This window comes from Clupea harengus, chromosome 10 (assembly GCF_900700415.2).
Source record: "Clupea harengus chromosome 10, Ch_v2.0.2, whole genome shotgun sequence".
In the NCBI taxonomy this organism is placed as follows: domain Eukaryota; kingdom Metazoa; phylum Chordata; class Actinopteri; order Clupeiformes; family Clupeidae; genus Clupea; species Clupea harengus.
This window is the reverse complement of record NC_045161.1, coordinates 10868699-10884741: the sequence shown is the minus strand read 5'-3', so window position 1 is coordinate 10884741 and position 16043 is coordinate 10868699. Positions and strand designations below refer to the sequence as shown.

At 41.7% G+C, this 16043-nt stretch overlaps 2 protein-coding genes across 3 annotated transcripts in view; one reads left to right on the top strand and one right to left on the bottom strand.

Annotated features, from left to right (window-relative positions):
- The window catches only part of pla2g4ab (phospholipase A2, group IVAb (cytosolic, calcium-dependent)), a 28473-nt gene extending 21696 nt beyond the window's left edge, over positions 1-6777 (bottom strand). The window contains exons 1-2 of one of the 2 annotated variants that reach the window (XM_031575343.2): positions 6443-6777; positions 434-577 (exon numbers count right to left, since the gene is read on the bottom strand). In XM_031575343.2, the coding sequence (XP_031431203.1) occupies positions 434-466 (33 nt within the window). In that variant the 5' untranslated portion in view covers positions 467-577; positions 6443-6777. The remainder of the gene's footprint in view (positions 1-433; positions 578-6442) is intronic. The other variant, XM_012839509.3, reaches the window with a different exon arrangement.
- Positions 6778-7168: 391 nt separating this feature from the next.
- ptgs2b (prostaglandin-endoperoxide synthase 2b) lies at positions 7169-12767 on the top strand. Its single transcript, XM_031575344.2, has 10 exons — positions 7169-7581; positions 7838-7954; positions 8049-8192; positions 8296-8439; positions 8864-9045; positions 9201-9284; positions 9448-9694; positions 10191-10477; positions 10674-10821; positions 11696-12767. The coding sequence occupies exons 1-10, from the start codon at positions 7521-7523 to the stop codon at positions 12103-12105; spliced, it is 1824 nt and encodes a 607-aa protein (XP_031431204.1). The 5' UTR covers positions 7169-7520; the 3' UTR covers positions 12106-12767.
- Positions 12768-16043: the final 3276 nt, after the last annotated feature.

Below are 16043 nucleotides of genomic sequence, written 5' to 3'. Positions count from 1 at the left end.
AGTGGGCAACCACACGCACATGGACAGACTGATAAGACAGTTTATGGTCTGATGTCTCTCTTTCCTCTGTCTGGTCACATTCCATTAACAAAGTACAGTCAGTCGATTCATGGGTATTCATCTGCCTTTGTATTACTTGAGGTGCATCAGTGGGATTTTACCACTTGATGGCAAATGGACCTGTGTCCTTGGTGTGTTACCGCCATTTTAACTGACACACTGACATGCTGGTGGTAATGAATATTTCTAGTCAGTCCAAATAAATTGCTAACTCTTGCGCTTTCTTGAAAATACATTTTATCATTTATAAAAGCAGACAAATAATGACCTGGTAACGGGCTGTGTTGCTATGCAGGTGTATCTTCTGACTTAATCTACATAGTAGTGTGGATTATTACAGCTAATCTAAATGTGGCTTTGCAGCAGAACTCACAATGATGTACTGGTAGGGGTCTATGGATGACATGGCTGAGGTCCAGACAGCTTTAGCTCCACAAATGTCCACTCCTTAGTGTGCCTCTGAAATTTGAAGAACTCCTCTGGATATTTTCACAATCTGTAGTCACAAACACATAGCCTGCAATGAGAAACACACAAAAACACAGTATTATACTCAACGCATATCTTCTTTTTCAACTCTTGGCAAGGTTATGATAACTAGAATCTGCCATGAATTTTCGTTAACAGTAATCAACACACAACCACCCTGAGACAAGGTGTATGAGGTCAGTTCATTTCATTATTAATTATGTCTTTTAAATATACATACGCTAAAGTGGCATCAGAGTGCCTAATTAATGAGTGTCTCAGCTCATTTTTCCCCCCACATTACTTAATATTTTCCTCACTACTACGGTTAAAGATCTTATTGTGTTCATCATCATTAGATTGCAGTTATAGGGGCTATATATTATCATTCTACTGTTTGGCTACTGAGTGTCATAAGGCAACCTTAAATTTGAACCAGGCTAATAAAACACCTTCCAACAATTCCTTCCAACAATAACAACAGATAAGACTAACACAAGCAATGACCAAATACATAACATGTCCCCTTCCCATTGCCAACATTGATGGTGCATACCCCTTCATAAATGTGTAGTTGCGCCCCTGTACAGGTGTTTGAGGGCCAGACTCTTGTCCTCGCCTTAATCCCCCATCACTAAATCCACCCCTGCTGATATGGAGGTTACATGCAAGCCCTCTCTCTCTCTCACGCACACACACAAGAGAGAAAGAGGCAGAGTGCGTGCGTACGTGCGTACGTGTGTGTGTGTGAGAAAGAGAGAAAGAGAGAGCCGATAGCACAGAATGATGCCCACTGACCAAGAGCGGAAAGACAGCTGAGTTGGAGCCTTCTGTTGTTTAACAAAGCGTGTTGTCCCTGCGCCTTCACGCACGTTCGCACTATGTCCAGCGTTTTTGTGCATTTGTGCGACCGGTCACGTAGTGCACGGGACGAGTCCAAAAAAGGTTTTTGGCCAGCAGTGGCGGTTCTAGCTCGCCTGGTGCCCTGGGTGAACCCCCCCCACTCCCCTCAGCGCTATTTGATAGATTCCCCCACTCCCCCTACCTCGGGCTTCCCGTGGGGAGACCTGAGATCAACCCACCTCCGCCCCCCATACCTCTGAGTGCAGACCTTCCCAGACAGTAGCCTGCTTTGCTCCCAAACTAGAATCAGGGCGCCCACTCTGACAAGCTTAATTGGCCCACACGTTGACATGATATCACTGACGTGACGTGCAAATGAGCGATCGCAACACAATCGCGCAAATGTCACCATTCGGCTGGCCATGTCGGCCGTACCTAGATCCTCTACTGTCGGCCAGACTGGTTTTAGCCACGCGCTAGAACTGCAGTGCCAGCTGCAGAGTAGCCTAGACCATACAGGAATAGCAAAATTGCAGAGGTTAACTCTGATTTGTGGTACATATTCATTCATTTTATGACAGACTACCATCAACTCGAATGAACCTACCAAAAACCTTTACAAACTATTCGGCACCTGCCTGTCCGTTGTCCACCTACACACAGAGAAATAGGTGTAGGCCTATCATTTCTGTACCCACGGGTACAGCTGTCACAAAAGTATCCTGTAAGATACAGAAATGGTCCTTAAGGTGATAGTGTGGACCTTTGTTTCATTTACATCAAACTGCATCGTGTCACAAATGCTTGACAGTTGAAAAGTTTCGGTTGGACTTGGACCAGCTGCAGGCGCAGGGAAGGAGAATTCAAATTGAGTGCTTTGTCAGTGTTAACAGAGAAAGTTTTGATAAGATAAAGTTGGACCCAGTAGATTTGTTTTTTATTGTCAATACATTTGCTGTAAGCCTGTGACATTTAAGGTTAATGTTACTTGCTACAGATAAGGTGAATTGACTAGATTGACTAACTATATAACGTTAGCTGCCTTGCAGCATAGATAGCTGGCTACCTAACTAAGTGTGATAAACATAAATAAGTAAGAGTTATAAGGGCTTTGGCTTCAGTCTTGTTTTTCTGTTTCTCTAATGTTCAAGTATATGCCTCAACCATTCACATGGCTAAGTTTTAACTAGCAAGCTAGCTAGCTGTCGTAAGCTGATCGTCTTCAGGAATGACTTCAGTCTTTTAGGCATTCTCAAGTTTTACAGGTGGTTTTATAGAACTGTTATTGTCAAACTTTATTTTGCAGTCAGTTAAGTTGATGTATCTTGCTAACTTTGTAAACTTTCTTTGCAACTTTTGCCTTTTTAAAATGTTGTTATTTTTCTCCCCTCTCATTAAGGACCCTTATGATTACTCAATCACAGTCTGTCAATCAACTGTTTCCCCATTTGTTTGTCACAATTGTATCTATTCCAACACCAAGTTGTCCTCTTTCAAGTCATTAACTCATCAGTTGTGTGTCTTTCCTGTAGTTTCTTGTACAACCCGTCTTTTTTTACTAGATTTAGTAAAACAATTGTTTATAGGTTTTTACATATTCATCTCTCTACCGCTCTTTCCCACAGTTGTTCACATAGTTTTGGGGTTTTGCCCAGTCTACTTTCAGCATCCCAGGTATCAAAACATTTGCAACACTTTGGTTTGTCTTCTAATCAAATGCAGTTGGTCCATGTGAGTAAAGTGTATATGTTCTACTCCTGCAGCTATCTTTGTTATCTGTCGCCTCTCACCAGTTTAGCGCCCCGACAGTCAAGTCCCAGTGCTAGGAGAAATCAATTGTGGAGTCAGCAGTATTAGCTAGTATAATCCCGTTGAAAGATGTGTTTAACAAACATGTTTAAGACAGTATTTGGTGTTTTTTAATTAAAGATTTTAATTGATATGTCCTTCTAACACACACAAACACAGGTTCTTCGACCTGTAAACAAACAACGAAAGCTCGATTTTCACAATGTTCTCCTGTCGCAAAATGTGCAGAAATCTGGATGGATGAGCTTTCCACTGGTCATGTTTTAGCGTTTCTTATAGCCAACGACATGGATTGGGCATTCCCAAAACTGGCTGCCCCTCACAATTTCTGTGAGTAGTGCACAGGCAGAATGTTTCTTCAGTTGCCTTAAACTATTAAAAACCTTTTGCATGCCATCAAGGGCGAGGAGCATCTTGCAACTTGCACAACTTTTTATCAAAAGAGAAAGCTGCAAAAATTGATTTGGATCAGGCGGTCAACAAGATCACTAGAATGAAACGCCAACGTGTTGTCTCAGAATAAGTCTATAGCATGGTCACTTTCAATGTGAAATCAAATACAAGCTGTTAGCCTTTTACATATACATTTACATTTAGTCATTTAGGAGACGCTTTTATCCAAAGCGACGTACAGTACAAAGGTGAGAACAATCAAGCTACGAGCAATAGAGACCTAGTGTAACAATAAATAAATACTACTTTACATAAGAAATAAAAAAGTGCAGGAATGTACCTACTGTAAGTGCGAGTTACTAACTTTTAAAGAATCCATCAATCAGTTGTATGTCTAAGTTAATGCATTTATTGACAAATGTATTGTCATTTTAATGCAGTTTGTAAATGCAATGTATTTGTACAATTAATGTGTTGAAAATGTAATCGGTTTTGTGTCTTCACCTATCCTATGCCCACAGTTCAGTGGCTAATTGCGCTTGGCATGACTATGGCTACAGCCTGCGTGTGCCATAGCATATGAGTGTCAGGATCCTTCTCTGTTTTCTGTTTGTGTTACCTGATTCCTGACATGTGCTTTTTCCTGTTTGTTTATGTTGTCATGTGCTTGTTGTGTTTGTCTTGTCCGGCCATGTGTTTCCTGTCTTTGTCCTGAGACTCCGCCCCCACCTGCCCTCTGCGACTTCCTGGTTTTGACCCTCACCTGTTCCCAATCTGTACCCTGTTTGTTTCCCTGATTGGTACCTCCTGTGTCTTGTTAATTCACCTTGTCTAGTGCCCCCTCTGTTATTTAAGTTCAGTCTGTCCTTTGTTCCATGTTGGTTCGTCATACTAGCATGGTGAGAGTTCTGTGCCAATTAGCTGTGTGCTTTCATGCTTTCCTGCTCTGCCTTGCTTTTTGTATTGTTGCTTTGCCAGTGTTCGGTTCATCAGTTTTTTTTGTTCGTTTTTGCCTTGGATCTTCTGTGCGTTAACCTTTTGGAATAAATCCTGAATTCTTCCCTACATATGGTCTGCAATTGGGTCTCTGCCTTACGAATCGTGACAATGAGTTTATCATGTTAGCAGAAAATAAAGACACGCTCTAACAGATGGACTTAATAACCATACTGAAAATGTTGATCTTACTGTATATAATTCACTATTTTTGAATTAGTGGATAAATTAATTAATATCCCAACAAACTAAACTAAACATGACCTCACTGGGACAGCTGTGATCTAGAAATGGCTTACTTTTCTTTGTACCCTCTGCTCTAGACTATCAGGGACCGGAAGGTGTGTTTGTAAATAGAACACCCACTATTGGCACCCAAGAATGTAAAGGCAAGCTCCACCCCTGACTGCAACATCCATATCATGAATGACCTTCCTACCTTGCCATCCTAGGCCTCTAAAGAGGTTGAAATGATAAAAAAAAACGTTTTAGTGGAAAGATTAGTGATTGCGCCCTACAAACTCTACCTGAATAGTTTTTACATGTTTATTACTTGATTTTCACATTTAAGGCCTGATTCTTTAACAATGCTTCATTATCTTGCACCTTTACAAGACACCACTTCAAGCGTTATGTCTAGTGATCAGAGTGAATCATGAAAACACAGAAAGTTCCATACTCAAAAAGAGCTGTCATTATGTGGATGATTTCAAGTTGTCCTCCACCCCAGCAAGAGATGATGTGAACTTTTACACTTCACTTTTATAAAGAAAGGGACTATGAGTTATGTCAATGGAAAATAAAAAGCAATGAGAATATGTACAACATTGTATTTGTTAAAATGTGTTGTTAGTTCTTTAAATACATTTAGGTGAATAACTGTAAATGTTTTTGCCTCTGAATTGAAGTGTATTATTTTGCTCCAGTTGTACCTCATTAGGTACCGAGTTTGTACCTTTCCAATGGCTACATTTTTATACCAGGACATAAAGGTACATTGTTGTCACAAGGGGTGCAAAATGTAATTCTAGAGGTACAGAGACGAAGGTACAAATATGTACCAATGATAAAGGTACAGTGCTCATACCCTGATAGGGTACAGCTAGAGGGACAGGCATTTGTACCTCTTAGGTCCATTCGTGGTGTTAGGTAATTTATTGGTGTGTATGGAGCGTCTCCTGTTTTTGATTTGTTTTCCGCCTAATTCTTCTTCTTCACGTGTTGCTCACGGCGAGTTCCTGAATAGCCTGGCAGGTTTACCCAACAAAGCTTCCTATAACCCCGGTTCGGTCTAAGTTATAGTCAAACATACTTTAAGGAGAAATGCTGCAAAGGGAGCTACTCAATTCTATTGATGTGCTGTTGTCTGCATAACTGGGTGATGAAAATAATGGTTATTGTAATGTTGGTTGACCTATGACGACAGGTGGACTAAAAAATAGAAAATTCAGCTGTTACGAGTGACGGACAACACAGCTATAGACGATAGACGTCTGGCACGCTCACACTCAATGAGCTGAAGCCAAATGGAATAGCTTAGGTTTGGATATAAAACTGTTTCCCTTTACAAATCAAGGCACGGTAGCTTACCTTGTGTTTCCCTACACTCCAAACTGAACGCATGGGATTGATCGACACAAGCCGCACAAACTTTAGAAGCTCTGGAAGGACAACTAGGACAAGCTAGTGCAACATTTGTTACCGCAGTTGCGAAAACTGACACTGTGCGTCCACAACTACAGGTCTAACTATGCCCACTTTTTATGCCTTGAACTGAATCCTCTCGAACACAAACAGTGCTGGCAATAGATTAATAAAACTTAACCCACTGCCACAGAAAAGTCACTAAAGCCAAAGTCGTCCGAACACTTACCTGATTTAGGTAATTTGCCCTGAAGAAAAAGTTAGCAATCACATTCCTTTGGAGTAAAGGCACTAGACTCTACTAAAGTCCGGAGAAAGGAGGCGCTTTCATTTTGCTTCCTAGTACCAAGCCAAGCCGCAGTTCAAAAACTCTGAAATATTTGAAAACCTCTCAAAATGAAAAAGTAAAACAAAACTGGATCGCCCCGATGTATCTAAAAGTTGTACCACCACGGCCTGGCCTTGTCACAGATGGAAGACGCCTACCAAGAATAGCCTACGTCTGGGTATTACCAAGATGTAACACAGTAAGTATTCGCCAGTCGCGACAGTCGTTCGCCCGCCTCATCACGGCGAAAAGCACTTAACCTGTCCAGTAGAGGGCAGTAGCACATAGGCTCTAAAGGAAATCTTAGGCTGTTCTGTTAAATGCCTACTTAGATCAGTTAAATGCCTACTTAAATATTTTAGTTTTTCTTCTAGTACTAAAACTGTCAGGGACAAATTCAGAAAGTGTGTCAGATTTGTGTCTGGGCCATTTATACCATATAAAAGGCTTCTGATAGCCTTAAGTTGGAAACAAATACCTTAATGCAAGGTAAAGCCTGTCGTTGTTCTCCACTGAGTTATTGTGACTAAAGAGCAAAACATATAAAGGATATTTTTAAAGTTTAAAGTTAAACATTTTAAAGTTTAACATTATTGAAAAAAGTTTAGCTTATTATTATTATTATTATTATTGTTGTTGCGTGGCTGTGAGGTAATATGCCTACTTTTAGCCTATACAGTAGGCCTGTAGCAGACTAAATATTAATATGAAATGAAATATTAGTATGTATTATAACATAACGCTTAACAGCTCTACGTAATAGTTAAAGCATTTAATTGTCGACCCGACAGACCCTGCCGACTTTTTTTTACTTTTTTTTTTATGAGTCAGGCCAATGACGACTCAGAGGTGGGTTCAGTCAGCTTGGCAGCATATATAAAGTGGGAAGGTTCTTTCACCCTAACGAAGAAAGTCCAAGAGACGAGAAGCGAGGTACATCAAGAACTCGTACTACTACGCCGAATCACACGATACTGGAATGATTAGATCTATAGCGATTCTGTTGCTCTTACACCTGACGTTGGTGTTATGTGGGGAAGGTAAGCGAACTTTATAGTCTATCAGGAAAAGCTGGATTTATGTATAGATATTTTAAGATATAGTTAGAATTTTGTAAGCTATATATTGCAAGCTTCCATGGTTGCCTATCTTTCATAGCCTATTTTGATATTTGTTTACTTTGGCCTAGCCAATATTAGGCCCACTTTTCTTATTAAACATAGACTAAACTAAATAGTTCCAAGTTAAGAGTGGGAGACGGGGGCAAAGTTAAGATATCTCTATTTTATTTGATAGGAAATCCCTGCTGTTCGCAACCTTGTCAGAACCGCGGCGTGTGTACAGCACTAAGCAGCGGTGCCTATGACTGCGACTGTACAAGGACAGGTTTCTACGGCCAGAACTGCACTAATCGTAAGTGGCATAATCTTTGTCTGGGAACATGGAGTATGAGAGAATCGGAATATTTTTTCGATACAGCATTTAACAGGAAATGTATCTCCTACAGCCGAATTATTCACCTGGTTGAAAGTGAATCTGAAGCCGGCCCCTAACACAGTGCACTACATCCTCACCCACTTCAGAGGACTATGGAACATCATCAACAAAATTTCATTCTTGCGGGATGGCATCATGCGTTACGTCCTAACATGTAAGTATTTCTTATCTCAATAATGTAAAAACTACGAATAAATTACTTTCAATTATAACTTTAAGAAATATAAATATTTAATGATGTTGAATTTTTTCCCCAGCTCGGGCACATTTGATTGAAAGTCCCCCCACATATAATTCGGACTATGACTACAAGAACTGGGAGGCTTACTCCAACCTTACCTACTTCACACGCACCCTCCCTCCAGTACCACTGGATTGCCCAACACCTATGGGAGCTGTGGGTAAGTCGCTCTCGCTCTCTTGACATCTCCCTAAACTCGTTTTTTCAGATTTTTGAGAGATTACCACGTATATGTCACCATATGACAGCACACTATGGTGCAAACCAGTGAGCTCTAAAATGAAATCCAGCCCAAGGGGCTATGAAGCAGAAACCTGTTTCTCCTTTTTTTACACACAAAAGTAAGGCACAAACTCAGAGAGCTCAGAGCATCAGCGCTTCAGAGATTCTTTCATACGTAACCACTAGATACAACACATTTAGAGATAACTGCCAAAACAAACGCTAACGGGTTTTCTTTTCCTGTCCATTTGTGTAACTTTAGTTTCAGTTTGAGGTGACTCTTGCCTGTGATACTATAATTTGTCATTGCGCTAATTATGTGCGGGAACAGTTGAAGTGAACACAATGCTTCCTGGTTGTAGGTAAGAAGCAGCTGCCCGACGCCAAGCAGCTGGCGGAGAAGCTGCTGCTGAGGAGGCACTTCATTCCCGACCCACAGGGCTCCAGCCTCATGTTCGCCTTCTTCGCCCAGCACTTCACGCACCAGTTCTTCAAAACCGACATGAAGAAAGGGCCAGCCTTCACACGCGCCATCAACCATGGGGTGAGTAAGAGTCCACTGATGGTGGGTCATAGGATCCTGACAATCTTGAGTCTCATCCTGAGGTCCTCCATTATTTGGAAAAGCATTTGATTTTTGTTGGGGGCAGGAACAGAAATGTAAATGTGGTTGTGTTTGTTTTTTCTGTTTTTCTACAGGTGGACTTGAGTCACATCTATGGGGAAGACCTACAGAGGCAAAACAAGCTGAGACTGCTTAAGGATGGCAAGATGAAGTATCAGGTGAGTTCAGAATTACATGTGTGATTCATATACCAGTCCTAGCTTGAGACTAAATGACAACAGATGGGACTAAATGATTTCCCTAATAGTGTATGTGTATTAGTGTATAAGTGTTTTATCGTTTGCTTATCTTTTCTTTCTACCTCTCCTCTCCCTGCTTCAGGTGTTAGATGGTGAAGTGTACCCTCCCCTGGTCAGCGAAGTTGGTGTGGACATGCACTACCCACCTCACGTGCCCGAGTCTCGGCGTTTCGCTGTCGGCCACGAGGCGTTCGGCCTGGTGCCTGGCCTGATGATGTACGCCACTATCTGGCTGCGTGAGCACAACCGTGTGTGTGAGGTGCTCCAAGAGGTCCATCCTCACTGGGACGATGAGAGACTCTTCCAGACCACACGTCTCATTCTCATCGGTGAGGGAACACACACACACACACACACACACACACACACACACACACACACACATACCCTCTCATGAACATACAAACAGGCACACATACTAATACACACATTCAGCCACAGACACTACAAGGCCTCACATTGGTTAGCGCAGGTTTAAGGAACTTAGAAAAACCACAGTGTGCCTGACCTGTGTTAGCGCTCACATTTAGGTTGTGAGAAGGACGTGTGAAAGAGGTTTCGGTGGAAGCTGATGTGTGTCAAACCTCTGTTGACCTTTATGTGTGGGGCCACATAGACTTATGGGTGTGTTTAGTGTTTGGGGAAACAAACACGTCTCAGAAAAAAAGTATTTTCATTTCCCCATTTAAGTTTCAGCAAAGTTCTTCATTAAAGTTTAACACAGGATGGTATGTTTTTTTCTGGGCGAATTTAGAAGTCTTTAAAGTATGAGTCATCAAATCTGCTAGCATTCTTATCACTCTCTCAATTTATATTTCTGATCAGGTGAGACCATCAAGATCGTGATCGAGGACTACGTGCAGCATCTTAGTGGCTACTTCTTCAAGCTGAAGTTTGACCCAGAGCTGCTCTTCAACTCACAGTTCCAGTACCAGAACCGCATCGCCTCCGAGTTCAACACGCTCTACCACTGGCATCCGCTCATGCCCGAGGACTTCCACATCCAGGAGGAAGTCTACTCCTACAAGCAGTTTGTCTTCAACACCTCCATTGTCGTCGACCACGGCATCAACCACCTGGTGGACTCCTTCACCCACCAGATCGCAGGCAGGGTAAGCCATCTCCGCTAAACTTCTATTACAACGGGAGGCACAGGTCAAGGGTTAAGAACTTGTAATGCCTGAACACATTGCCGTTTTTTGGCTTTCATTGATTTCTATTGTACGACTGAGAAGTTATGTTTTTAGCTCAGTGCATTGGATGTTGGAGCCATGGTTAACCTGTGTGTGTAATGTGTTTGGTCCTCAGGTGGCCGGTGGTAAAAACTTACCTCCCGCTCTCTTGATGGTAGCCATCAAGTCCATTGAGAACAGCCGTCAGATGCGCTACCAGTCTCTCAATGCCTACAGGAAGCGTTTCAACATGAGTCCCTATTCCTCCTTTGAGGATCTTACAGGTGAGCAGAATCAAAACACTACAACAACTCTCGTTCTCTTTCTCTCTCTCTCTCTCTCTCTCTTTCTTCCTCTCTTTCTCTCACTCTCTAAATGAGTGAACAACTCTCTCTCTCTCTCGTTCTCCTTCTCTTTCTCTCACTCTCTAATTGAGTGAACGACCTCTAGTTCATTTTCATGGTTTTGAATCTTAGAATAAACGAGTGAAACTGCCTGTAAGCAGCAGTTTAAATCACTCAGCAAGCCATTCATAAGCAGTAGTAGCCGTAGTCAGTCAGTTTGCAGTGGGCTAGCTCTTCAGGAGCAATTTATACAGACTGCATTCCTTCTCAAGTTGTTTTGCCTCAAGCATAGATTTAAATCAACACAGTGAGGTAAATGTAAACTGTGTCAGGGAAGTGAAGTCAGTCTCCCTCGCTCTCTTCTTCTCCTACCCGATGGAGGAGGGTACGGACAGCTGTGTGTGTGTGTGTATGTGGGTGTTTTACTTAAGCACAAGCTGTGTTGTGTCTTGAGGCAATCTTGTAAGTGCTACTGTAAACTGAGGGGGTTTGCTCAAGTCGGCCTTGGCTCAGGGAGAAGGCAAGGTGATTCATGCAAGTAAATGTAAGCTGATTCACCTTAACCAAGGGTCTCTATTTTTTATTATTTGTGTGTGTGTGTGTGTGTTTGTTTGTACACATGGATGTGTCGTTTTCTTGCATTTTTGCTGCTTCTGATTTCTAGAAGAGTATCTTTGTATATTTCAAGAGAACATCTGAACAATGGAGTGAGGGCCAAATGCATTGATATGAAGAAACCCAATACCATAGAAACAGGGAAAATAGAGTTACTGTGTGAGACTAACTGACTCACTCTTTTGTCCCTCCCCACCAGGTGAAACCGAGATGGCGGCCCAGCTGGAGGAGATGTACGGCCACGTGGATGCCGTGGAGCTGTACCCTGGCCTGATGGTGGAGAAGCCCCGCACCAACGCAATCTTTGGGGAGACCATGGTGGAGATGGGTGCCCCCTACTCGCTGAAAGGCCTCCTGGGTAACCCCATCTGTTCCCCGGAGTACTGGAAGCCCAGCACGTTCGGTGGCCCGGTGGGCTTCCAGATTGTCAACAGCGCCTCGCTGCAGCGACTGGTGTGCAACAACGTCAAAGGACCCTGCCCCGTGGCGTCGTTCAATGTGCCTGATGTGAAAGAGGCCAGCTCGGCCACCATCAACTCCAGCACAGCTCACGCTGCCACCAGCGACGTCAACCCGACCGTCATTATCAAAGAGAGAACTGAGCTCTAAAAAGGCTGGATATATCTGAAACCTGCTGAATTTGTCTTTGTTTTTTTATTTATTGTCTTATTTATTGATAAATTGCTAATTTATTGTTTATTAACTTATTTATTGTTTATTTGTTAACTGTGCTGAAGTGGGCCTGTATGTATGTATGTATGCACGTGTGTGTGTGTGTGTGTGTGTGTCTTATTCTGGGATCATAGTTTGAGTCTCAAAATAAATCTCAGAAAAGGTATTTATTGTATTTAAATTTAGTTTTGTTCAGTTTAGCACTGCCATGTATGTTGTTGGAGTTGTTGGTAATGCTCATTGGTTGCTTACTAATATGTACTTGAATCAAAATGCTTAGTTTACATTACAGTGACATTCCACTTACCCAGCGCTAAGTCTGCAATTGTTATTTAAGTGCTGTTATGTTCTTCATCTCCTTTCCTCTTTCTCTCACTTCTCCCTGCCAGTTTTCCTTTCTGTCTTTTGCTAGTATTTTACAGTCGCTGAAAGATTTATTTAATTGATATTTTTAGTACAGTTTTGTAATTTCTCATGCAGTTTTGTATAGTCTGTTATAGACAATAGACCACAAACTACTGACAGAATTGTTTCGTACTTGAACTTTGTGAGGAAACATTTTGTGCCTATTTTTTTAATAAAAAATATGTAAATAAGAATACCTTTGTGATCTCTTCCATGAAAAACAGCCACCAAGAAGTAGGTTTTGAAAACAATTATGAAAAAAAAACACAAATGGACCTCAAGGAACCTCATTCTCATTTTCTTCAGTGTCTTCTTAAATGAACGAACTTCATAAGACCAACCCTAAGAAAGATACCCGCCGGATTAATGAACGCAGGGAAATGTGTTCCTAAACCGCCAAAGTGTTCTTAGCTGTGCACTGATTCTTAAATTGAACGCGCGTTCTCGTACACCTGAATTTGCATACATAAATTACACACAGCTCCTTATAAGGGCATGCAACCATAGGGCCGTGCACACACAGAATCCACAGGCACCATGAAAGCAACTCGAGACTGATCATAATCACGTCAAAGCGGAAAGCAAACACCGGTGGTGCACCAGCCAGTAAACACAGACCTAACTTCACTGGTGCAGAGGTGGAGGTACTGTAGATGTGTCCATTCTATTGCACTATGGCTATATCCACGGGATTGAGTTTACTGCTTATTCACTGCCATTTGCAGGGTTTGTGTAGTGCTTTTATTTATTTTAGGACGATGCCTTGTAGATTCATGACTATAAATGTGAAAAGTAATTGTTAATGATACATATTTTCTTGTATTTATTATTATTATTGTTATTATTATTATTTAAATCCGAGGATGTCTGCAGAATTGATGTGAATGCAATCACCAATGATTTCTCACAAATTCAGCCCTTAAGAACATGGGCACACTCAAATCTGGCCTATCTACGACTGCTTTTCCGCGTTTTTAAATCCTGATCTTAGCTAAGAGCGAATCCCAGATGAGAAACCATTCACAGGAATTCCAGAATTGTCCCCGGAACTTCGTTAGTAGAGTTGAGAAGGAATTTCTTCTGAACTTTTTCTTAACTGCGTTCAGGAATGAGGAACATTGTTCACTTCGAACATGCTGACTCATTCCACCAAGTCTCACGTTTCAGACTTAACTGAGAGTGAAGGCCAAAACTTTCTCTCTCCCCCCCTCTCTCTCTCACTTTCACGTTATTTCTTTCAGAACATTCTCTTGCCATGAGGGACCAGGCCCTCTGTTCCTAGCACTTCATCCCGTGTAGTTTCCACGATAAGAAACGTGTAACAACTTGCCAGCAGAAGAGAGAGCTTGGAGGAGGAGAGTGGGGCAGGTTGAGAATGGAAAAGAGAAGAAGAGAAGTGAGAGTAGTATAGATAAAAGGAGATGGGATAAGAGGGTGCCAAAGAACGAAGAAAGGGGTTTGAGAGAAGAATAAACAAGAGCTGAGAGATGTATGAGAGGTCAATGAGGAGGAAGAAAGGCCTTGCTAAGCATCAGAAAATGTTGCATTATGATGTAGTGATTAATGACCATTTAGAGTGGCAAGGTTGTGGTCCTTCATACTGACAACAGAAAATTCAGACTTAACTTCTGTGTGCCTTGCAGCAGTTTCAGAGTTGGATATCAGCACTTGTACACCTTTATGCAAAAATCCTAAATGAAAAGCGTTGAATGTAGCATAGATGAGCAACATTTGAAGCTTAACAGATGCAGACTTGTCTGCTGGAGGAGTTTGTCTGGCACCTGAGCTTCTGACTGATTTATGGTCTCTTAAAACAGCTTCCAGCCTGGCCGCAGCAAGCATCAGAGCTTTAAAGTTCACACTCCACTGTCAGACAAATGTCTTCCTGGCAAAGGCTTCTTGCCCTCCTCTAGGTGAATAGAGAGACAAGTTAGTCCAATTTTGTGTAGTATTCTGATATGTGAAATTTCTTGAGGATGTAATATTTCAGAAGATACATTCCAGTATTTGGTCCATTCCTGCTAATTCGGGTCAGTTTAGTGTTTTAGAAGGATCCATTTAATTAATTTGCACTTTCACATTGCATTTTGAGGGTTGAGTGGTTATGAAGCTAACATTTCCTAAACATTTCATTGTGGGTTAGTCTCTGTGTGGGTGCTGATGTGCCCACAGTGTGTTGCCTGGGCTACATAGTCAGTACCTGTCTGTTATTTAATTTAACTTTAGTACAGGCATGTTTGATATAACTTTGTGTGTTGTGTGTCTTTATGTGTGTGTTTGTGGTATCTTCTCTCTCTCTCTCTCTCTCTCTCTCTCTCTCCCTCTCTCTCTTTGTGTTTGTGTCCAAAATGGTATCCTGGGCACCAGTGTTGTTGGGGGACCACCTGAGTTGGGAGGCCTGAGGGAAGAATGCTAGGAACGTGAGCTGGTGTGGACACTGCCTTGGCCTGAACATGTTTGGGATTGGATATGGTGGGTTTACCTTGGATGTCTCCCATGTCTTGTTTTTTCCTATGCTATGCTTGGTGTGGTGCCTCAAGCCATTTTTCAAAAGGATAGTAGTGTGCGCCCTATGCGTGTGGCATTTTTACAGTTTGATATACTATATAGCATTTGCTCACCCATGTTCTGTTGATCCGATGTGCAACTGGTTGCATCCCAGTTTGAAGGTGAAGTTGCAACACAGGAATTATGTCTACTTTTGCTGAATCACATCAAATACCTGCATTTGGGGAGTATTACTCAAGGTGCTAGGGTTTGGTTTGATGTGTGCCAACACATTATACGTCAGAAATGAACCAATAATCGTAATAACCTGATGGTCATGGTAAATTGATGCATTAGGTTTTACACTGAGGACTTCTTAACAACCAATATTAAACAGATGTATTGAAATGAAAATATCATCTTGATATTAGTATAAGTATATGTATTAACTAGAGCTTGAATGGTATACTAGCCTCCCTGTGTTCCTTTGTCCTTTCGGTTTTTGGTATTGTAGAACATACGTCTATGTTCATCTTGTTTAAGTAATGTTCAGTTTGAATTCTTATAACTAGGCACTGCGCATGCGTATAGTGGGAATGAATATGAATGACGAGCATGACCCACGTTGCCTGTAATGTCTTCACAAGTTCCCGAGTAAAGAAACTAATTATACGGAAATCCTGAATTGTGTCACTCGTCTTTCAACAGGTATTGACACAAAAGTGCTTACCAAAGGGTACTTAGAGGAACTGATGTTAGTGACAGCACCACACAGTTAGAAAACATATTGTAAGGAACCACATTTCCAAACCAATGGCGCAACTGGGGGCAAAGGTTTCTGCGTGTTCGTCTTTCTGCGCTTTGCTGAAATAAAATATTTATTAAAGTACCCTGTCTTGGTAAAACTTAATTAATCTGACTCCACTCAATTAGGAACTCAGCCTTAGTTCCTGTTTTTTTTTAATGTTACATTGCTACCCGTT